Here is a 25,395-nt window from a genome sequence, read left to right on the forward strand (position 1 = left end):
CTGTGCAGTGTCAGAAAACCCAGAGGGCAGCCTAGGGCTAAGAAGACACAGGACAGCTCAGCTGAGGATCCTGGTAGCCTAGAGAAGACAGTTTTCTCATTTTTCTCTAACCAAACCTATACTTTCCATTCCTTGTGTCTCTGTCTCTTACCCCTTAACACCTTTCAGATCTATCTTCTGCCCCCAGGAAAGGTGCAAGGGGAACCTTTCTCACTCTCGCAACAGGTAAACAGCATGTCAGGATGGGGAGAGTGGAACAATTTCTGCTCGAAAGCGAAGGCCTTCCTTGCTGAGTACGTGCTCTGTGGGGATTGCCGACTGCCGTCCTTACCCTGCTTCCCCCTACAACAATCTCTGCTGCCACCTCCCCTCCCCTCCCCTGTTATCTGTCAGTAAACAGTAATTAAAGAAGTGGCCTGCTTGATAAAGCTCCTGCCTGCCCTCACACAGTGCTGCCCTCTCGGACGTGTCTAATTAAAATCCTGATGAGAAGATGAAGAAATCTCAGCAGCTGGGAGTCTGCTGACTCTCTCTGCACTTGGCCTCTTCATTACCGACGACGAAGCAGAGACATAGAAAGGACCCCGGGAAACGCTTCAACAGACCAATCGATACAGCCTTTTGTGGAACATGATGGTCTATTCAGGACTGCCTTTTGAACTGTGTGGATAATGAGGATGCCGGAGCGTGGCTCACTGCATGGGATGGATAGGGCTGGAGTCCTCCCTAATCCTGCTACACTGCTGCTTCCAGGGTCCCTGAAGCCTGGCAGCCACTCCCACCATATAGTGAATCCATAAAGTTATAATAGCTGGGGCACTTACCCACCCTCCACCAATCCAAGCTCCAGATACCATTGGTTGTAGTGTCAAAACACTGTCAAACCTCTAACCACTCCATCATTTCTATGCAAACACAGAGTGTGCATCTGTGTACATTCAACGGCAGAAACCTGGGAACCAACACAAACCTTCCCTAAATGAAACAAACACCACACACAATGTGCACACTCTTTGTGTTTACATGTACACTTATTCATGAGAATGGTATGTTTTCACTGCTGTACCACGATTGTGTGCTAAGGTGAAATTGTTGGTAAGCACAAAATGAAACAGCAAATGTATTTTCATGAAGTGCACACCAATATCGTCATTGTGAATCACTATAACTATATTTAGACACACTTCACTTCATGCAAATACATCCACTACATGGTTTTATTCTTGTGAGGTTTTCTCTAATGTGAGATCAGCTTTACCTGGAAACAAGCCTATATTCACTGTCAAATTCATGTTTATCTGAAACACCTGAGATTTCCTTGCTCTTAGTTTCAAGATGAAAGAAATAGTAAAAAGATGGAAGTAGATTTATACTTTCTAAAGTTTTAAAGTGCTTGTTAGGCACCTGCCTCCATGTCCCTTTTCAGTAAGCCCACAGAAGGTACAGCTACCCTGGGAATTAAGATTATGTGCAAGAGCAAGAGTGCACACATAGTTGCAAATACAAGTGCACGGTGTATGTGCATGAAGGACCTGCACATTCCACATGTGAAATCAATAAAAAAAGTGAGCTTTTATCTATCTGAGTTCACACCTCTTGCTTCACAAACCACTACTACTCATACAATCAGCAACAGTCCAGCAATAAGTTGGTGCTCTTTTCAGAGTCCCATCTAGGTCCTTGGGACCTAGTTTATCCAATAGACACTGTTATTTTCTTTCCCACTTCCTCAGCTGTAATTACTTTTCCAGACTGCATGGACTGGAGGGGGAAAAAAAACCAGCTTAGAAAAAATATATTTTATAAAAGTCTCACAAAGTAAAAAAATACTGATAGTTATTATTTTCCAAATTGCCATAATCTCTCCCCACTGTTCCCTTCGTCAGCCCATGCCCAAATCCTTCCTGGACTGGTTTAATACTGAATTAAACTTGCCAAAAACCCCAAACCATCTTAAAGCAAATAGTCTATAACAAAATACAATCAGCAACAGCACAAAGGGATCAACCAAATACAGAAGCAGTAGACTCAATGGTAAAAGCTCAGGAATGCTACTGGGAAGGGTCTTCAGAGAATCCTCTGGAAAAGACGAGTGAAGAATGGCAGCAGACAGGAGGTCCTGGTGGCAATGGTGACAGAAGCAGTGTCACTGCAAAGTTCACAACTTCTTTTGGCCCCTGGCCTCCCTTGGCAAGAGATGCTGTTGTGCAAAACAAGGCAGCAGCGCTAGATGCACAGAGCTCTCCGTGCAATCCCTGTCTGTCCCACTACCTGTACTTGATGGAATGACACATTGCTGCAGCAGCTAATAAATAGAAGTAATTTGATTAGCTTTCCCTAACTAGCGATAAGATCCTGACAAACCCTTTTTAATGCGTTTCTGGAGCAGGATGAAATTGTTTCATTTGGCGAGCAGGGCCCCACGGGAGTTGCCTCCAAGCTCCTTTAGTGAGAGGTAAAAATATGCCAATCATTAATGAGGGGAGAATTACGGAGACTTTAATGCAATCAGAAAAGAGGAGCCCTGAGGCAGCTGGGGAATAAAACCTGCCCTTAAATCAGAGGCAGGCAGCCGGAGCATGGAAATAAAGGCATACACAAGCATGTACATGCACACACGCATACCTACCACATACACACAGACCTTGTAGAGCTGCGGTAAATACACTGGGAGTTTTGCCTGGGCAACAAACACCTATCTCAGCAAATGGTATTCATCTTCCCGAAAAAAGCATTTTTAAAACCACAGCAAGCTATATCCATTTTGCAGCCCCTTCCCCCCATCAGGAGGGGACCAGAGCCTTACAAAATTGCAGTTTTCAACATTTCAAGCCTTTTGCGGAGGAGGCGTATTGTCTGCTTTGGTGTCAAGCAGCAGCAACGAGACAGCTTTGCAAGTGGAAAGGTGCTTTTCTCAGGGCCTGACTTGCTGCATGACCCCAACACAAATAAACCCCTCACTGTCCTCCAACCATGTCTCTTATGCCAGAGGCAGTATCTACTGTGGATGGTAAAAGGCAAGTCCTGCTATCCCCTCCCCACTCCCTCCTCAACCACCTCAGGGAATTCCCTTCCTCTTGCACAAATCGTGTAACTTTTACTCCTAAGCACAACACAAGTCTTTAAGCTGTTAGAATTTCCCTGTCACTGCAGCAGACTCTAGTAGCCTGACTGGTTCTGATTTTACAGGTGTGTATGATCTTTCAGAAACTCCTTCTCTGAAAGAAAATGTCCCATCTTTTTGTAGTGATCCTCTAACCCTTGCCTGAACAATACAGATGGCTGCATCAGCACAGACTATCCCAGAGAATGCTAGCTCCCAGTTTAATAGCATAAAAAGCAGGACAGGAGTTTTCCCATATCTCTTCCAGATTCCCCATCTTGTTTACTTGAAAATAATAAACAGAAGCATGGGATATCAACCACCAGACACCTTTCCTCTGCCAGATACACAAAACATGATGCTACAAAGACCAAGCATGCAGCACTTCAGCCCTTTTCCCTGGTTTGGGTTAGCACTAATATATAGAAAAGCAACTAAATGGCTCCTGAAAACTCGAAGAGGAAAGACAGTTTTTACTTCTGGCCTTAACTTATACTTGAGGGGATGTGAGACAACTATTTCTTCTTCCCTTAGCTCCTGCGCTATAGTGAGAGAGTGTGGCACCCCTGCCTACTTCTAGATGGAATGACTGTCCTGCTTAGCGTGTGCTGGAAGTCCTGTATTGAGAAAGCCAGACCTTCAACAGCAACTCCTACTGGCTACTTGAACCATGTGACAATGGGCTCCCAAAGTAGTACATCAAAGCTCTCTGTGGCTGAAAGTTCATAATGAAAAGCACCTCAGAGGTAAAGAAAACCTCAAGGGTTCTCCCAAATTCTGTGTCTCTTAAGACCAAAAGCTGTATCTCTGTTGGGTACCACTCAGCCAGACTGCATGCCCTTGAAAGTCAGAGAAATCACTTTCCAGAAACATAAACAAGTAAGAAGACCCTATCGCAGAAACCATCAAGACCGTAAAAGTAGCTAGCAGGATATTCAGTATGGCTATAGCAAAATGCTTTCTAGCATCTAGAAATTATATTTCTGCCCTTTTTGAGTCAGGGCCAGTTTTGATCAAAAGTTCCAGCTGAATTCAGTGATTTCTTCTGGTCAAGAGCTTTAGGCTATTCAAGGTAGTTACTGCACTCCCTATCTGGATCCATTTCTAGTGGTTATCCAGCTTTTACTGTCACAGTCCAACCTTGTTTGTGGCAGCACTCAAGCAGAGCAGACTTGTGCCTTCCCTAGAGCAGGGGGCAGAGGTCTGAGATAGTGTCGCACACTGTGGCTCCACACACAGGCCTGCTTTGCTGCAAACAGCTCCTTCTCAGTTTGGTTTGTTATGATTAAAAATGCACATCACCCAGCGAAGCCTTGGAGTGGAACCCAGCTGGAAATTGGATCATTAATATTCCTTCTCATGCCCATTGCCACAATTTCTTACCTCTCCTCAAGCAATTGTTAACAATGCAACAATTTAGGGTCTCAGACTAAAAGCGAAGTCAAGACTAAACTGCCTATTGTTACTATTGTTGTCCATATCCTGGCATCCCATCAAACTTATGGCAGTGTTCTGCATATCAGATGTCTTTCAGTCCTTTGAACTGCCTTTCCCAAATTATCTACCAAAACCTCTTAAGATCCATAGCCTCCTAAGCAATCAGAAATGTGATTCAAGATTATCCTCAGTCCTAAGCAGTTGGAAACACAAGGAAAGAAAACAATTCATTCTAAGAGTCTAGCCACTTGTGGCTCTAACTCTTGGTCACCACACTTTCCACACAATTAAAGTATTCTAAATTTTGGTTGAAGGGATAAATGCAAATCAAGGGTAGGACATACCACACGAGGGAGAATTCCACAAATGTACAAAGGGTGATACTTCATTTTCTAGCAAACAGAGAGTTACCTACACAAGCTCACATCAACCCGATGTGCTGTTACTGCTGCAACTTATTAACTGGGTAAGCTGTGAGAGATGTGCAAATCCCTCATCACTGCTACAGTGATCCTTTGACAAAAAGAATCCAGAAGCATAGAAATTACACAGGACACAAAACAAGTGATTGAAATTCTCTGTAAGTGTCATTATGTGCATTCACTGGCCTGTTTGAACTTTCCTCATTGTACGGTGTTTACATAAACAGCAAGAAGCACAACACAGTCAGGACTACAGCACTGATCATATAGAACAAAAACGAAAAGGCATATTTTCTCTTGGGACTTAAGCATCACCTTTGTTTACTGCTCATTCACATTGGTACCATGCAGAGGAAGTTTGTTCTTGCTTGTCAACTCACTGAGCTGACATTCCTTTCGCTGTAGGCAGCACAGTGTCCAAGAGGTTCAATGTCTAGTTGAGAGGTGGAGAAACCTGCTAGACAAGCAACTGTCATAAGGCAACTGGGAAAACATCACTGATCACAAGAATCCAGACAACGCCAACTATAAATTCTGCTTCAAATGTCTATTAATTCTCTATTGCCTTATTCAACTACCTCAAATATCTGGTCCCAGTAAGTATTTTGCATCTTATGTGGCTAAACTGTTTGGGAATCAAAGGATCAGTTACATATCACTGAAATGCCCATCAGGCTGAGGACTTGCTCTGTCTGCCTCTCCATAACACAAATACAATACAAATAGCTCCAGAATGAAGCATTCACTAATACTAGGGCATAATTTAATGTTAAACTGCTCCTGCCACACACAATTTGCATGTTTGGCACTTGCATTTGATGTCACTGTTTCTTTTATGTCAGAAATAATTATTTTCAGTAAAAAAAATCTGAGAGTAAAACACATAGCTACATTTCCAGCCATCTCAGTGCAGAAACATGAATGGTGACCATCTCAAAGTGATGGGCTCAAAGAATGTACACAGCAATAATAGTCCAAAGGAATTCGGAAGAGAGGCCGTCCCATCAGCTGGAATGGACAAAACCCTGCCACACCAATTTGAGATAAAAGCAGAGAAATAAAAGAAGAACCAGGGGGTCTGGAATTATATGACTGGTCTTACCTACTTAAAATATGTACACTTTTCAAAACCTAGTAAACTTGCTGTGCCACACCACAGATATTTCCCTTCAAGTAAGAGGAAGTAGCTACCACTGTCTGTTCCCTTCAGCAGCTCAGGCAGTTGCTGGCATCTTAGCTTAGCAGTCTGTTCACAAGGGCAGAGTCTTGATGGCTACTGAAAGCCAACGGAGCTCCAGTAAACTCAAATCTGCAGCCCACATGAAGACAGGCAAGTGGTTAAAGGTATTTTAAAGAGACAATAGATAGGAAGAAGGCTCTGCTACAGGATTTGCCAGCTCCTGGCTCCTTCAAAGCTATATAACATGCAATTTCCACACAAGGACAGGTGACTTCTTGGGCATCACTGAAAGCTGCAAACTGTGGGTACCTCAGTCATTCAGCCTTCTCTGGATGCTTGAGTCTCATCTTTTCCTACTGGATTGAGAGGCAATCCCTGAGTTTTCCTAATCCACTAAGCCCCAGCTTCCCCAGCATTCCCGGGGCCAAGTTACATGCCTTACCGGACTGCCCTCTCTGTGAACATGACAAGAGCAGAGCAGACGGGTGCTCACAGAAGTCATGCTCAGGGAGTGTTGGCTAGCGTGCCACAAATTGACATAATCCTCAAATTATTTGGGGGGACAGACAGAAAAAGCCTGAACAGTTTCTCCATGCCTGCCAATTGTCCCCATCTTCTACCTCAGTTCTGGCTGGATTCCCCCTTCCCCCTGTCCTCAGCTAGCACTGCCAGGCTCAGTCCTCCTCACCCTCACCCCCCCCTCCCCAAGGACAAGCAAAGTTATTACAATAATGAATTAGCCAGGCTGCTTACTGCTGCCAGTGGCGAAGGCAATTATCCTACTCCACGTCCCCAGCCACCGCTCAGCTCCCTCATAAAGAGAGGCTTTTGGGGCCGCTTTGTGCTTTGATTGGAAATGAAGAGATTGCTAATTAGGGAACCCCTGCTGGGATCAGGCTGGCAGGAACAATGGTGAAATGGACGGAGCACACGTCCATTTAGAGAGGGGGGGAGAAGAGAGAAATGTGAACCCCTCTGTAATGTAGTGCATCCTCCACTCACACCATAAACAACAGGGCAGACAATTTTATGGAGTTTTTCACCTTTTAAAGCATGCTAATTTGTTTATAGAAAGCAATAATTTGGTGTATGTTTGCATAGGTCAAAGCCTGTAGTTTGTGTGTACAGTATGGATCGACACATTTGTGCATACATACGCTCTTTAAGAAAATGCCTCTGGAAACAACTGTGGGTATCTACACAGCTGACTATACATTTCTTGTTATTCACTGGGCAGCACACATCAATGCTGCATTAACAGGGAAAGATACTTAGAAAAGCCTGTTGATGAGTGTTAACGTAGTATTTTCATGCCTGAATTCACAAATCACCGAAGTTGAAAATGACTTACCAAACTAGTCAGTTCACCTGAAGCTTGCCCAGCAACCATCTCCACTGCTTTTCCCAAGAGCTTTAAATGATAAGTGGACCTCCATGAGAAGAAAATTTTACAATTAACACAATATTTTCTTATACTCATCCTGAAATTTCTTCTTAATTCAGTTTTTCCAACTGTCCATGGAGGGTCACAGGAGCTAAATTCCCTTTCTCTGGTGACAAACTGTGCACCAAAAACTTCAAAAGGATCTCCCTTGCAGCGTATGAGTGCATCTGGACAACTTCATAAAATTGTAGTAACAACCATTATATACATAGCATGCTTTTTTTTTGGGCTCTAGTCACTTTAAACTCTTGTCAAAGAAAAAATACCTCCCCAACAGTTCAGCAAGCAAATCTTACCGTTTATAAAATGTATGTCCGTCAACAAAAGCAAATGCCCCACCTTTTTGTGCAAAGTTTACAGAAAGCAGTTGGAACCCATCCTGCATTACTTAGTTAACTAAGTAATTTCATCAGGGAAGCATGCAAGTGCCATGTTAAAACTGAAAATACAGTTTTCAAGCACATATTTCACTTGCCATGCAAAAAATTTGCATATTGTTGATTAGCACGATGTGCTATATGCTAGATGACTTATGTAAGCTAAAGTAAATTTCAAATTTGAAGCTGAATTTACATTTCAGAGTTCCCTTGCAGATACCGAAGCACTTCAATACATAAGTAAAATTTTTCTGAAAATATTTTCAGCAAAGCACCAGTCTTAACAGAAAGTGATCACTAAAGGGCAGAAACACAGATGAACTGAAAATGACTTTCAAATTCACAGACTATTTCTCCCTGCTGTTTGTTCACCTCTAGTGTTTATATCTTTCAAACAGTTGTAGGTAGTTTTCACGTTCCCTTCTTAGTCATTACTTAGCAAAGCTTCACGTATTTAGTTCTTTTGATCTTCCCTCATAAAAACAATCCCTCCAGCTCTGTTATCATTTTTGTTGTTCTCTTACTACCTTCCAAGTTTCCTCTGCATTTTTTGCTGCTAGTGCCCAGAGCTGAATATCTCACCAGAACAGCACCAAGGAAGAACACTACCTCATTGCTTCCTGGTGCCCTGCCTGCATACAACACAATCAAGTCTCATACACAGGGCAACGTTTGCAACCTGCCCACTTTATCCCCTTGGCCTGTCATGCTACAATGCCAACTCAGATGAGACTTGACACCACTACCATTCCCCCAACACTCTCTCATTCAGTTCTCACCTATGTGTTCCACTTACCTGATGGGAGTACTTCCCCTTGTCTAGGTACAGTCAGAAAGTAAAACCCTCTGCTAGAACCATGCTTAGGATTGTTTTAGGTTCTGACAACCCTGTAGTTACTGCACATATAAAACCTGACCACTTAAAAGCAAGGAAATATGTACCTAGTGACACCAAGGGCCAAGTTGTAATGTGGTGTACAGTGGCAGAGCTTGTTTGGTTTCACTGCAGCTGTACCGGTTTACACTAGCTGAGAAGTTATTTCCATAAATTTTAGATTGCCCATAGCAGAAACAATCACATTCAGACAAAGTACAAAGAAGGGTGTATTTCACTGTAGCAGCTGTAATCCTGATGCATGAAGCCCCTTTACCTTGATTTCCTAATCCAAATATTTTCTTTGTAGGGATACAGCCATACTGAATGAACAAGCAATTCAATATACCTAACAACTGGTTCTAGAATTCTCTGGTAAAGCACTTACAATTGCTCTCTTGATAACCAAATTCTAATTTAACAGAAAAGGAATAAAACTCGTGGTGAAATTATGGATGTACAGGCCACCTGCATTTGAAACTGATGAATGTGCTTCATTACTACATCTATTAACAGGGTCTGATTTTGACTAGCCTTAATATCCTAGCAAAGAGGGATGAAAGGAAGTGGCCTTTTCATGGCATTATAGCAGGGGGAGATGTCAGAAGAAATGTTCAAATGTTCTAAAATCCTGAAGGAGAGAAGAAAGCCCTTTTCCCTTCAGTTTGACTGTATCGTGCTCTCAGCAACAGGCTACTAGTTCTGTTCTCATGTGCAACTCATTTTCTTTCAGAGCTCAACTTCCTTAAGTAACTGTGTTCTTAACGTCCATTCCTGTGCAATGCGGGAAAAGTATGAAAATAAAAGCCCACAAACCAGGATTTCTTCTCCAAACTCTTCCTGGAGCAACACAACCACATTTTGCCACATATAGTATGCACAAAGCCCAAAGGCTTTTAGAGTGGGTTGAGTATCTTTCTTTGGTGGATTTTAGAGTAAGATTTTGTATTTTAAATTACCAATAAAAGAATCCCATCTCTTCCTGCCCTCTGCAGAAGTGTAGATTTTCCTTTAATTTGACACAAATAATATATATGTATTACATTCAAAGAGCATAAAAACTATATTGTTTATGCCTCTTTGCTTCCTTTAGGAGTTCAATTTTTACAAATTGTATTGCAGAAAAAATTAAGTCTCTCTACATAGGCTCTTTAATACACCTCTGTTGCAGAAAGCAGAGATCCCACTGTCCTCATCTGAGACACGTTTGTCCTGCCTCCTCCCTTGTGTTAACATGTGTTTGTACAGCTCAGATTGAGGAGCTGATATGTGTTAAAAATGCTGAAAGCTTAGTTTAACGCAAACTGACCACGTGCAGGATTACTGTAAGTCCACCTGTATACAAATACCTGTACATGGCATATGACACGACCCCCACATCAGAGCAGCTGTGAAAGCTGTGAAACCACTAGCAGTGTCAAAGGATTTCTTAAAAACATTCATATCTGCAGTATTTTTCTTTGAAAATGTCCCCACTTCTGTAGATAAATGGTGACATGGTTGAGACAGAGGGAGATTGAAAGACAGAAGTTTTTAACTGAAAAACATTGTGCTGTCAAATAATACCTGCCTGAAACAAAACCTATCCAGTGAGAGATCTAAGAAGCATAATAAATTTAATTCCAAGAATAGGCTAAGAGGTGACCTGATCTAATTGTAAGTGGGGGAAAATTTAATAGTGGAAAGTTCTTTAATCTAGCTTTAAAAGGATGTAAGAGAAGACTATTCTTGGTATCCAAAACCAGACAAATTTCACTTAGCAATAAAGACATTTTTAAACAGCATGAACTGGCCATTGGGACCACTTGTCATGAGACATGTTGGATATTCTATCACAGCGTCTCTAAATCAATGTTGAGAAGCTGCCTACAAAAGTGCAGGAGTTACTAGGTGGATTTCAGATTTTAATGCAGTTAGGCCTAGAGCATGCATAGTATGGGTCTGCCTTAAAATCTGTTTAGATTCCTTATGGTTCTTTAAGAGTTGTAGAAAGCAAGACAAGTGTGTACAAAGACAGCATCTGCTTTGGTCTGCTGAAACTGTTCACTGAGACGTGTTTGTGCTGTATGTACCATCCAATACTTTTTTGATCCCAATAAGCTTCAATTAAGAGGAGTCATATATGGGTTTTATAAGGTAGTTTCTTATACATTATATTAACCTTGCTACAAAAAACTACACCGTTTTCCCCAGAGGACATATGCTTTATTTATCTACCAGGAAGTATAAAGCATATACAAAGAACATATAAAGGCTAATGGCAACTGCTGTGCAGTGTATGAATCATAAAGAGGAAAGGTGATCATTTAAATCTGTCCATGTCTTGAATTCAGTAATCTTTGGGTTGGTTAGAGGTGAGGAAAATGAGATTTAATTTTTTTAATATTTCCTTTAGTGTTCTGAAATTTTATTTAAGCTTCATAGAGCAGGTTAACAATGAGAACAAATACTATAAATTCATTACATCATGGTTACAAAATGAGTGAAGAGAGCTGTTTGTCAGTCAGTCAATCCCAATATGTTTGCCCCACTGTCCAGGTTTGCCTTTATTAGAGTATTCATTTTTAGTATGGGTGCACTGGAAGCCTGAAGTCAAACTGAGAACTCTGATGTAACATGCTCATAAAAGAGAGAGGAAAATCCCTGTTCTTCCAGTTCTCACATATTCTGGCTAACCAAACAGCACTCTAGTTTTAACAGATAACACAAATCCATCATTTAATTTCAAGTGAACATAGCCATGTTCCATCAAAAAAGACTCTTTCATAGCACTGGAGAAAATATTTTTCTATTCTTCTTCATTACATGAGAATTTACTACTTTATTGCCTACTGAAGGCTTCTCAAAGACATGCATTGATGTTCTCCAACCCCTCTCAGATCTGCATCATAGTAGGCTGTTTTTAAAAAGTGATTACCTGTCCTCCTGTGACATCTCTCAAATAATCAAGTCTTACCTTCCCATTACAACTTACTGCCCCTTAACAAGGAAAAGCTATATTGCCCTTCCTCTAAAGGGATCACACCAGCCTTTTCATCCTTCTGGATTCTACCTTTCCATAAGGATGATGCAGGACAAATTATGTTCACCTCATCACTCACATGGAAGGGCAAAGAACTTAGAAAAAGAAATTACACATCCACTGAATATTTTTTAGAGTTTTCTTTACTCTGAAATTAAACTATTAAATATTCTAGCTGAATTAACTGAGGTGTCTTTTGAAATCGCTTTCTGAAACAACTGATTGTAGGGGTAAAAATCTTGATGACAGTGTTAATTTTTAGGAAGTCCAAGTCATACTTCATCATTTGAAAAGCTACACTAGCACAGCCTGGGGAAAGAGAAGACAGCAATGATCAAAGTAATTTGTGTTATCAGTTTCAAGTACCTTACTGGAGCAGTCTCTGGATCCTGGCAGATGCAGGCTTCCCTCACAGAGCTCCAGTGATGCACACATGAGGGCTGCAGCAAGGCTGGCCCAGATCACAGGTGCAGGACTTGCCAGGTGGCAGCCTCTTGAAAAAGGACTTGTCCAGACTTGAGAGAGAATGTCCCCCTACCCACAAAGAATTGCTACCTGTGACTGGCCTTGGACCCTGGCCTAGAAGACAGGTTTAAAACAAAGAAGGGAGTCACTAAACTCAAAGAGTGAAACATTCTCAATAGAACCACAATAAAGATTATACAGCAGTTCAAGAAATTGATGCAAGGTTATAGCAGAGGGAAAAGAAAACCCCATAGAGCCTACCAGAGGCAAGGAGGCTTCAGAGACAGGACTTATATAAAAAAAGTACTGAAGAGTCTAAACAGTGAGGAAGGAACTGGGCAACATGAGAAAGAATGAGGGAGAATAAAAAGGAAAATAAATTAAGAAATCATTTAAACTGAATAACTAGGAAAATTTCTCTCACAACAGAAGGAACTGTCATCCCAGAAGTGAACAGGGATAGAAGAAAGCTGTGCAAGCAAAGCAAAGCAAATAGAAGAAAAAGAATGCAATAACCCAAGAAGCTTTTCCCACCTCTGACTGCTGTAATTCCACAACCTGGAATAGCTAGTAAACCTCAGAGATGTGTAGCTACTGTCACAAAATATCCATAGAAAATGGAGGACCGACATCTCCCCCCCAAATCAGTAATATGTTACTGTTAGAAACAGTTTACCATGCTCACAAGAGATTATAGGTTTCGCCTTTAAGGGACATTTAAGCATGGGACTATTTTTTCTTCCCTAATGACAGGAGAAGGAAGTTAAGGAGGTCAGAGTCCTGTAGACCTCTCTGCACTCCCTATGGTCTAGTTTAGGAGACTTAAAAGGATTCAGATTAACTGGGGTGGCTTTGCCGATTACACACAGAGAGGAAAATGACCCCATGTGGTAAGTGTTTCCAGGACAGCTGCTCTGTTGGTGAAACACTGCTGCATTCCAGAAATAAACTCCGACAGTCAAATTAGCAGCTTGAGTCCTCTCTCCACAGAAACGTGCCTTTACTAAAGTTGCAGCAGTTCCCAGATGAATGGGAAACCAGCAGCACAAATTCCTGCTTGGCTCTGCTTTTAAATAGAAAATGGTACAAAAAGATGTTTGTACAATATCAAATCAGTCTTCATAGTCACATTATTGCCCCACATTATTGATGGTCTCAAAACAAAAAAGGATATTAGGAATATTTGTGGCTGAGATGGAGAGCTAAAGCTAGCATGGTTCCCTGACACTCCAGGCCTGTCATGAGTTTTTCAGGTCAGAGGGCTTATCAAAACTTCAGTGTAAAAGATTTGAGGTTGATTCCCATGCATGTCAGTACCTACCAATGCAAAGTACTGAAATATGCAAAAGATTACAATCTACATTTGAAGCAAGATAAGAGGCACTGCTGTCCCTTGACTGGCTTCTTCTAGCTCCCGAAAAGTAGTGCAAAGCTGTCCCCTCACCACAGAGGTGAATTCTGGGCCATGAAAGTAAACGTGCTCAGAAGCCCCAAGGCATTCACATTTTACTGAAGACATACATTAAGCAGCAAAACTACATGGGACTACATGAGCTTCCACGTTTACACAGGTTTACAATTAAAGGTTTACAGATGGTTGTATTGAGGAAGGCCCATGAAATCCTGGAGGGAAAAAAACCCAAACCACTAAGCTACAGTTTTCAACAGGTAACAGGGCACTTCTTCAGGGCTCCGGGCTCACAGGATACAATAAGCAGGTTGCATCATATAACTACTGAGTGCAGAAATGTTTGTGGTCCTTCCTGTTTCTCACACTGGATTCTCATCTAAAAAGCAAAATATCTCATGCTTGTCCAAATGCTTCTCTGTCAGGTAAAACGTGGGAAGGTGTTGCCACATGCTGCACTGTGGAAGGAAGGTATTGCAGGCACATCACTCCCTCTCACTCACACATGGGAAAGCTGAAGCCAGAAGCCAACGTCAAAGTTACAAAGGAACAAGTACCAGCATGGCAAAGGCCTTGCTGGGTGTTCTAATGTAGTGACCATTAACTTCAACAAACCTTCATCAGCTAATGCTGATGAAGTAATGCAATGCTCCTCTGTCTCAACACGCCACCAAACCAAAACCCATCTGGTGACCAAATCTTCTGCAGAGCTACACATTGCAGCAGCAACTCGTGTTATACATTGAAACAAACTCGCGACTGCTGCATAAAGTGGTCTTAAACATAAATACATGAAAGTATCCTCTAACCTATTGCCTCTTTCCCTTTGGGCCTAATTTCTGCCCTGAAAATTCTACCACAAGAACCACTCCATCAGTGGGAAGGAACACAGTATCGTTCAGAAAGGGTAAATTCAGGAAGCATCATTTCTGCCTAGCTCAGTCTTGCTCCATAGCTGCAATCTTGTCTTCACTGCTACTTTCAAGGTGGCATAGCTTATCTATCCTAGGGACTTTCACAGCTTTAGAAATACTACCCATAACAATAGAAAAACATTCAGAGTAAGCAAGATTGGGTACCCCAAAATACAGATACTACATGTTTGTAACAGAGTATCATGTAAACAACTAACTATGAAGAGTGGCAACTCTGGATCCAGTTGCAAGAAAGTTATGGGAACAGCTATGTCAGGTGAAGTTATCACCTAGTCTCATATTCTATCTCTGATATCAAACACTAACCTGTGCTCAGGGAAAGACTATAAGAAACATAATGTTTTCCCTGCTCTTCACCTTGCTGCACCTTTGCAGACCTCACAATCAGTATCTTGGCATCCTTTTATGTGAAAGGATATTTGATTTGTTTTACATAAAGCACTTTTTTTAAATGACAAAAAGATAACTACTGTATTGAAAAAATAAGAAAAACACACATGCAAATCTAAAGATACAGAAAACATGTATCAGAGCTGTCTTCCTGGCTAAGAAAGTGGTGGTGCTAATTTTGCAAAGCAAAGAATTAGGCAGGTTTTACACAGGAAAATAAAGACCTTTTTGGTATCTTTTAGTACAGTGTGCATCAAGTAAAGCCACCTGTACTCCAAAAGAGTCACATTTTCAGCAGTACATTACCACTAATTCCTATCTCAGCTACCCTCATCTTTCATCTAGCCACAGACTTCAGGACTGACTCTACCCCCTGGTAGTCTCTTATCTTGAATCACATTGGAAGCTCTTTCAGACAGAAGCTGTCTCATGGCTAAACACAGCAGCCCAGCAACAGCGGCAAGTACAGTGTCATGATACAAACAAGAACAAAATGGAAGCAAAAGCCAAAGCTGCCAGTAAAACTCATAAGTATAGTCTGAGAACTAGTTAAGAAGAAGTAGAACAGTCACAGCATGAGATTTATTAAGTAGCAAATGATAATTTCACATTACATAATATATAATTTTGCATACTATATTAAATTCAGTATTGTGAGTCTCAAATGTTCAACCACTGATCAAGTCCCAAAATAAACATAATTATATATTCTAGTATGCATTGGTGGTTATTCATATCACTCCCTATTTTTTTTTTCAGGGGTAAAAAAAGATAGTTGGAATTAGTTTTCAGTTGTTCCTTGAAACCCTATGGTCTAGGCACTTTTCTTCTCTTAAAACAATACTGCAATTTTTCTCATCATTCCCTTTCACATGGTGGAGATGTAAAGTCAAACATCGAGCGTGGCAATGAATTTGTTGGCGACATCAAAGAGGATAAAGTATAGAAATGATACATAGGGTATTTAAATGGCTCTGTATGTTATTTGCATATCTCTATATAAGCTGGCCTAAGTTAATAAAAAAGCATTTCACAATAGCCTTTTGGCCCTCCTGGCTTTGTGTGAGATTTTGCAATACCCTCCAAATGGTCCCAAGCTTTCTTGGCCTACTGACCTGGCTATGGGAAGCTGCAGAGACCTGCCTGAGATTCCACAAAACACAGCAACACATCCAAAAAAAGAAATGGTGTAAAGCATGTTCAAATACAAAGCAGAGAGAAAAAGAGTTAGGGAGCACCATAAGCAAGCTGCTTATTTATTTCTACAAGTGAGAGTCCAAATCTTGCACTTCTCAGCAGTGGTCCAGCTAATGGTGTAAGCCAAGCCCAGTTCATCACCTGCTTGCAGCTGGTGCCTCAGGGCCAACAGTGTGAGAGGGCTTCCCCCAGCCTACTGTGCTACAAGGACAACTGAGAGCCAGAAACAGTCAGGGCCTTCACGTCTTGTAGGCCCATAGTTGCAGAAGCACCCAACAGATCTTCGGGGTTGACATTCTGTGTTGCTGTGCTTTTGAATATGTTTCATGCATCTATAGGGGTGGTGTAGCTGAGCAGACAAAAAGCACTGCTCTCCTCCAGCAGCTCCTGCAGCAGGTGGGTGTTTCTCCTGCTGCCACCCTGAGGCCAGAAATACACACCTGACTTCTCAGGGCAGGTTTGACACTTCAGTGCAAAGAAGGTGGGATATTTTATCATCCACTACCGATCAGCCCATGCAGGTGGCTAGAAGTTAGCATTGGGATCACAAGACCAAAAGCACTCAACCACCCTGTTTCAACTTACAAGCAAGACCAACTGAGGAGTGACTGTCAATTGGCCCAGAAAGATGAAGGGAGGGAAATGATGGGAGAGATGGATATCCTGTGACATGTTAGTCTGAGACTTCATATAATGCTACAGACCAAGACACTGCCAGCAAAGACTCAGTATAGCAACTCACAAACTACCATTTGCAGCAATCTCCATTATGCACTATAAAATAACAACACTACCTCTGCTCATCCACCTTTCCCTGGGAGCAGACAGACAAGCGGTAAACTTAACACGTCTAGCATGGGGTTTTTCTGGAATGAGTTAGCAACAGAGCAGCTCTTCCTTTGCACTATCCTAGATAAACAGAGGATGTTGCTGGTACGAAGTGCCTCAAAGTGGCAGGGACAGCATTATCACTTCAGTGCTGTTTCCTGAAGGATCAATAAGCCAAGACAATCAATTCTTCTGGCTAGTCCTTATTCCCCATGAGAAGCTGTGGCTCCCATCCCCCATCATTTAACCCTTCACAAACACAGCAGCAGCCCCATTAATTCTGTCCTCCTTAAACACACATTCCACAAGCCCATGTACCACAAGAGATTACAGAGCTAGAAGTAATGTATCCAGGTAAACACAATATTGCTGAGCAGTATGACCCAGTACTTCAGCACAGCAATAACATGTCTATATATACTGCTCTTGGAGCACTTGGAGGCATCCTTGCATCTGATTTCTTGGTACAGGACAGAGGGTCCCAAAGAAACCGTAGCTCTCTATCCCCCACTACTTCTCTGTGCAGAGAATATAAGACAGTCCCAGAGCACTGGCTGACACTCACACAAGGGGCTGTATAGGCAGTAGATGGCATGAACAGTCATTACAGAGAGTCACAAGAGTAGAACCTAATTAGAGACCACAAAAATGAAGTTTAATCCTATGTAGCAGAAAGACAGTAAGAGAGGTGGGGAGAAAGCTCAGGAAGAATGAATGGATCATGGGATTATTTGTAATGTAAAAAAGGGAACAGAGGCTACCAGAGGCAGAGGACTGTACTCAGAGCTTGCAGTAGGATGAAGAGTTTTATGTGGTCATGCAGTTCTCTATAGACCATGGAGAACAGTGCAAGCAGGAACCCCATTTAAAATGGGAAACTACATCTCACTGGGAAGGGACTCAGACTGAACAGGGAGTCTGTGTTAGAGCTATAATAAAAGAACAACAGTGAAACAAACAACTCAGTGTAAAGATTGGCCATGAACAAATTTAACCTGTACACAGATGTTTCCACCTAAAAAATAGTGGGATTGGGATAGGCTCCTAGAATGACTTTTAAGTGAAACATTAGAGAGGATGCTTATGCAAGTAATCCTTTCCTAGTCAATTTTTCACACAGAAAATCCTTGCTCCCTCTCCCATGCAAAGACAGTATTTGCCAATGGTTATAAATTGAGTGCTGCCACACTCTCAGTGCTACAGACCGTGGGTTCAAAAATATGACTGAGAAAATCTTATTCATGTGAGCTCTTCACCAATCTACATTAGTTCACATCACCAACAGAGAAATGTTGAAATCCCTCGTGCTAGGCCATGGAGACATGATGCAACAGGGAAGAACTTCTTGTTTAAAGGGAAGCAGTAGAAAAAGCTGCCAATGAGAGTAACTGCAATTATAAAAAGTCCAGGGGGCCCGTGGGAAAAGAGAGGCCTGAGGATGAATAACAAAGGAAAAAAGAAGAAGAAAAAAAAAAAAAGAAAGCTGCCTGGCAAGTCTGGTGGTAGACATACCCTCTCTGCTCACCCAGAAAGTCACCCTCTAGGTCCTGTGAGCTTTAGAGGGATGTCAATTAAATGTCCTATATTTTAGTACACAGCCACCAGTCATTGGCACAGGCCTACTACAAAGAGGTGATCACAGGAGGCTGGGGAAATGAGAACTTGTGGAATATATTTCTTGCTGATCCAGCAAACACAATTATGAAGAGAAAGAGAATCCATTCTGAGAGCAGTGTGAAACTCCTGTGAGCAGGATCATTCATATCTCATGCGGCTGAGCGAAAGGAAAGGGCAGCAACTCCTTAATGAATAAAAATAGCCATTTATGCTTTCCTGTCATACTTGCTGGATATATGCTTTCTAGTATCTAAATAGTAAGATTTAGTTGCAAGATTTATCCCATTAGAAAAGGTGATTTCCCCTAAAGATGCAGTCCTTTTTCTGGAGACTTTCAAGATTGTTGAGACTTTAAAACTGTCATTACTTTGAAGACTTCATGTCTTAAAGCTGTGTGTTTTAAAAGTTTAGAGCTGCAGTATTTCCTTTCCTGAAATTCCTACACTACTATATTTTTGAGTACTTGTGGCATGCAAGAACACAATAGCTTTCTATGTAGCTTGTGGGAAAGTTGAGGATCAGTTTTCATTCCCCAGTTCTTCGTATGCTGTATATATGCAAGGCAAAGCTGCACTGAAGTGCTGGTACCTTCAGGGTAAACAGCAGCAGGTCATTCGTAGGATTCAGCATAGCACTGAAAAGAACAAAAAGAAGTGAAGGAAGTGTATTTTGCCCGAAAGGTCAACAGGGGAGATCTAAGTACAAACTGCTAGGTCATGGCCACAGCAGAACAGTGCAGGAGAGGAAAAGGCTGAGGCAAACAAAAATGGGGATGGGAAAGAAAGGAAGGCAGGAAAAAAATATTATATAGTTTTCAGCTCAGCCACAGAAAGCTCCTGTCTCAAAGTGATCTGCTGTAGGTGCCAGTTATTAGAGGGAAAGAACACAATTATTGTGTATTTCAAATGCATTTAATAAAGTACACTCTAGCTGATGGTGCTCTCCTCAGCAGGTCCAGGCACAGAGCACAAAGAGAACGGGGCCTCAGGCATTCACATCAGGTCACAGTTTTAAATAATTTTAAAACTAGGGCAAAGTGCCAATTCTTACCTCAAGGTGCTACATCCAGATAGACATGTCAGCAAAACCAAAAAGTTTGGTATATACAGGATGACCATTGATACACGTGGCTCCAGAATGAAACAGTAAATTACTTTTTTAGCCAGAATTTATGACTTTTGAATAATAAACCTGGAGCTTCATCTCCAAAGAGTCAACAAGACTAAATTCAGACCTAGTATATGGGACAACACCATTGAATGTTACCTGAGAATTACATTAGATTTCTATCTGCTTCTCATGCCAAAATCAGAAAATCTTATTGGTGGTTTGTACAAAATGTACTAAAACCCCCTAAAACCAAACAAACAACCCCTCAAACAAATAAATAACAACAATAAATAAAGTGAAGTGGGGTGACTCTTGTTTCCAGCACAAACCCATTTTGTTTTCAAGCTATGTACCTATGTCAGTGATTTGCAGTTTTTCCCATGGACAAATCAGCCACTTGGGATTTATATAAGGTTGCTTTCTGTAGATCTTGGAGTTATTTTGATGGCAGTTATGTATCATTTTACAGACAGGAAAACTGAGGAACACAAAGATATGACTTGGCCATGTGTCAGAAGACAGCACTTTTCTATCTCCATTCCTTTCCAGGACCTCTCTTCAGAAGAGAGGCAGGATCATGGCACAGTCTTGATTTTGTGCAGTTCACCTACCACAGACAGATTTTCTGAGCCCCAGCTTAGGGCAAAAGAGTCTACAGCTGGCTAGTTCACAACACACCAGGCCTTAGCAACACCAAAGTCCTCAGATTGTTGCAGGCAGGCAGGTCTGCTCTTTTTCAGCAACAGCATGGTCTACCTAAGCTGTCCACACATGTATGATAAACTCATCACAAAAGCAATCAAGCATTAATTTGGTCAATCATTCTTGTCACAGAGAATCCAGTTCTCCAACTATATGATTTGATGCAAGACTCCAGATAAACTGAAGGACAGAAAAAATACCTCAAAGGACACCAGTTTACAGAACAGAAGTAAAACAATTTAGATCTTGACCTTTCTATACTTCTTTCTTCTTTTTTCTTTTTTTAACTTTTTTTTTAAAGAAAAGGTTAACCAAGAGTTAAGTAGAACCAAAAATAAAAAGCATTAAAAAATTAAATCGTGTATCTTCCAGGCATTATTAATAAAAAGAGAGCCCACCCTCCAATCCTTCTCATTTAGAAGAGTATTTATTTGGAGTTTCTATTAGGCTGCTGCATGCATTGCGTGCATCCTGCTTCACTGAAGAAGAGCCTTTTTGAAGCATCACTTGACTTTGTTTTAAATATCTTGCTACAGTTTCCATTTTAGCTCTGTGAGATGATTATTTTCTCTCAAACTGAAGTTATACAGCAGTTGAAAATGCTGATGGCTTAACTGGTTTCCTTTTTTTTTTTTTCCCCTCTCCACAGCAGCCCTGAGGGGGTTTAACTCTTTCTGCAGCACTGAAATCCCGCTTTTGGAGTTCAATGTTTAACTCTCGCTGGGAGACTCATAAATATTCGGAGTCACTCTCTCCCTCTCTGTTTGATTAGGAAATGAGCCTTTAACTCAATGTAATCCCCAAGCCATTAACAAAAAAGCCCTCAACAGCTCCACTATTAGAATTTCACTCCTAACCCACAGAGGATTGAATTAGATTAACATAACTACCCGCAATCTGAGTTTATTTTCTGTGCCAGATAGAAATGTGTCTTCAGGAAAGGAAAAGAAGAGAGCTGGAGAGCAAGCATAGCATAATGAAATGTAAAAATAGAGAGATGAGAAATAGATGGACAGATGTACAGGTGAAGTGATAAAAAAAGGTAAGAGAGAGAGATAGCTACATAGTCTTTAATAACTGTCTCCTGGCTTTGGGGGGTTTATTCAGAAGGCCCCTCAAAACACAGAATTGTTTCAAGAAGAGTATTTTTATCCTGCTGGTGTTTACTTCATATTCTCAGGGATTTACAGTGAGACACCTGAGCATGCTGTACTCCAGACACCTGTGCAACAGATTTGGCACAGGTTTTATTTATAATTCCCAAGAGATGTCATACTCAGCAATGAAAGGAGAGGCGTGGAAAAGGGAACCTGCACGTCAATCATTACTTTGCAGTCAAAGAAACAAATAAACTAGGATGAAACAAAAGATGTTTGTCTTTTTAAGGAATGAAAAAAAAAATCATGCAACAGCATGTGTTCAGTAACACAGTTTGGAGGTTGATAGGGTGTTTAGTCCACAAAATGTGAATCATTAGTGAAGCAGAAACTAAATAACAAACACTTTCTACCACATAATGCATCAGTCTTACTTCTAACCACAGGTAACTCCCTCCCTCTAAATAAGTGGTCCTGTAAGCCACTGATTGGCATGCCACAGGACAGTTGGTGCTTGGTTATTTTTTTTTTCCAATGTAGTAAAAAAAGATATGTCAGGGCAAAAGACCCCCATGCAGTTGAAAGGGAAGGATAAAGTCCAGCAATTATGTGGACACAACTATTGAATCATCCAAACAAATTCTTAAGACTGAATCCTTTATAGCCTTATACTTGGAGGACTTCTTTGGGAATGATCAGATTTCTGCAAAAATGTATGGTAAGTGAGGGAGCCTTTTTGCAGTAGTTCCCAAGCATAGTCATGCTGATATTTCTTTGTGTGTAGAGAAGAAACTGATTCAATTTGTATTTTTTCAGTGATGTCTCTTAGTTTTCAATTTTTAGGGGGTCTCAGACTAGCTATATGATAGATTGTTTGTTAGTTACAAAGTCAGCAATTTTATTCCTTAATGCCTCTCAGAAAAATCTGCTCTCCCTTTATTGCATAATAACATCGCATTATCAGAGAAAAATAAATTTAATATTATAGCAAAACAAACAAAAAAGGGACTTAATTAAAATACATTCATTTTTAAGTCAAATAAAAAGCCTTAATAATCAAAATAAAGTTTCATGTGATAAGAATGATCAGTCTCACAGTTTTGTTTTATCTGGGGGAGGGAAGCTTCATAGCAAGCGGTGTGTTGTAATGATCTTCTGGGGCATTATTTGGGTATGTTAATTGGGTATGTTAATTCACCTTGTTTATCCACATTGCCTTCCTTATATAGGAATTCTAGCTGAACGATACAGTATCCATATCAATGGTTAAAAACTTAGAAAGCATTAATTTGTGGTCAGTACAGAACTTAACCTAAATGCTTTGAGCATTACAAAATGTACATCAAAGAAATGCAAAATAAAGGAATAAAGAACAAGCCTATTTGTCACCTTTCTACAGGCAGTCCAAGCAATTCATCTATTGTGTTTTTCTCAGGACTTGATATTTTAACTGTGAGACAGCTCTGGTTTTCTTATCCTATTTTTATTAGACACTCATTCCTCCAAATTATTATAAGTTTAGCTTCATTTTATTTGTTGTTACTTTCAAAAATGGTAAATTGGCAGGGGAGAAATTTTTTAGAACATATATTTAATTAGAAATTTATACAAAAAACTTAACATACCGAAATCAAAAATTGTAATATTTATGGGTTTTGGGGTAGATGTAACACAGGAAATCAAGGTCATTTTTCTATATTTAAAAATAAATAAACCCCTTACATTTTGTAAAAGATGTAACACAAACATCTGAGGCAAAAATATGAAAGAAGAAAAGAGCTCTTTTATTTTGACAAAAATATTATACTAAAAGCTATTAAAATACACAATTGCTGACTAATTATTTTCTCCCTCTCTTCATATTTGTGTTAACAAAAATACTCTAAAAATATATCATTGTTCAAACATTTTGCATCTTGGCTGCTTTAAAGCAAACACCTCGCTGACAATGAGAGAGTAAGTTCCTTCTTTGATTGTCACTGTACCGACTTTGCAAAGACTTGCACCCCTCTTTTGTCATTGAAGAGACTTCAGTTGCTTTGGGACTTTTAAAATTAAAGAAACATCAACTGCTCAATGGTAAATGCTTTCAGTAAAAGCAAAATTTCATTTCATCTCCCTGATAAGAGAAGATTTGATATGAAGCTGGGGGGTGGATTTTTTACTAACAGAGGAAAGGGTGTCACTTGATTCTTTTAAGACAGGACTGCTGAAGTTTCCAGGTTTGCCTTTACCAGCCTGGGATAAATAGCACCTGTCCTTGGTAAGCCCTTAAGCAGAGTTATGTTATACATTGACCTTTTTGGAATGCCAGCAAACCTGACCGTTTCTATTCCCAAAACAAAACTGTTCCACTCAAACTTTCATTTGCTTATTTCCAGAGGAAAAAGCCACACTCAAATAGTGAAACCGCCTGATTTCTACAAAGTTCTGAACCAACTCCTCTCCTTGTGGGTCACACTGACCTTCCTTTGACAGTGTGAAAATAGAAAAAAAAATATTACCTTTAACTGTATCAAGATGCTGCCATAACTTTTAGACCAGATAAAAGGGTTGATGCAGAGCAACATTTGGATCAAAAAAAAACCCACCTCAAACCAAAAAACAAGCCCATAAATGCAATAAAAGGTAGAAGTTCACTACTTACATGCTGCGGGCTGAGAGATGAGGCTCGAGGCTGGAGTAGAATTTCCCTTGCCCTCAGGTGTTTCTAATTGCTGATTAAATATCTTTTGGTTCTGCCTGCACCAGCCGACAGTCCCCTCTGCGTCTCTGCCTCTCTTTGTGACTAGGACACAGTACTCTGAGTCCCAACCTATAAATAGATCCCAGCTCTGTGATTGATATAACAGGCAGCTGACAAAAAAAAAAAAAAAAAAAAAAAAAAGAGAGAGAAAGAAAAAAAAAAAAAAGAAAAGAAATAACCAGGTCTTAAGCAAGGCAGCAAAAGCTGGGCTTTTAACTCTGCACTGTGCCCAGGGAGGAGTCCCCCACAGTCACCCGTGGGCATCAGAAAGAGAAAGTGCAAGGCAATTACTTTCCCAGCAGCATTACAGCAACTTGAGGCATGTAAAGCGTATGAACAGAATTCAATGCATAAAGGAGAGGGAAAGTACAACTAGCAGACTGCATCCAACTCTTTTGCAATTTAACAAAAATAAATGCCATTGTAAAAACAAGTTGGAAATTCTGACAGAAGGAGAGAGGAGTTCAGAGATGAGTTCCAGGGCTTGATCCAGGCATGCTTGTATTTCTGCTGCAGAATAAACTAGGGGATAGGTTGGTAATTTAACAGCTTGTCAGTCTACTTAGGGTCTCTGCCTACAAGCACTATTTGATGCAAACAAAACTCAGGGCAGTGATGGTACCTCCCCTATTGACTCAGCAGAAGTAACTTAGCACTCAAGGACCTGAACCCTCATTCCTGCTTCTGTCCTTGGCTGCCAGGAGAAAATGACGAGTTACAGATACCAGAAAAGCTCTTTTACAGACAGAAGCTGAGCTGGGAGCCCACCATCTGGACAATGACTTGAGAGAACACATCACAAATGCTTCTGCCGTGGTTCCCATTAAGAGATGTAGGGGTAATGGTCTTGGATTTTCCCATATTTAATCCCTACAGGTTCTTTAGATCCCCAGTCAAGCAAGCCCAATAACATTTCCAGCCTGCAGCTCATTCTCCAAGCCTGCATCAGCTTCTAGATATTCATGATCTCCAGTAGAACCTTAATGACTAGGTAGTTTCATAGTAAAAGGACTCAAAGGCAAGGCAGCTTCTGATGAATAC

The 25,395-nt window shown here is 40.8% G+C and overlaps 1 protein-coding gene across 2 annotated transcripts in view; it reads right to left on the reverse strand.

Moving 5' to 3' along the window:
* ESRRB (estrogen related receptor beta) overlaps positions 1-24,366 on the reverse strand; it is a 125,187-nt gene extending 100,821 nt beyond the window's left edge. Inside the window, exon 1 of one of the 2 annotated variants that reach the window (XM_050335330.1) lies at positions 24,256-24,366. In XM_050335330.1, the coding sequence (XP_050191287.1) occupies positions 24,256-24,257 (2 nt within the window). In that variant the 5' untranslated portion in view covers positions 24,258-24,366. Of the gene's footprint in view, positions 1-19,287; positions 19,318-24,255 lie in introns of those variants that run through there. The other variant, XM_050335331.1, reaches the window with a different exon arrangement.
* Positions 24,367-25,395: the final 1,029 nt, after the last annotated feature.

The sequence above is a fragment of the Myiozetetes cayanensis genome, unplaced genomic scaffold (assembly GCF_022539395.1).
Source record: "Myiozetetes cayanensis isolate MyiCay16 unplaced genomic scaffold, myiCay2020 scf6-25, whole genome shotgun sequence".
NCBI classification, from domain to species: Eukaryota; Metazoa; Chordata; class Aves; order Passeriformes; family Tyrannidae; genus Myiozetetes; species Myiozetetes cayanensis.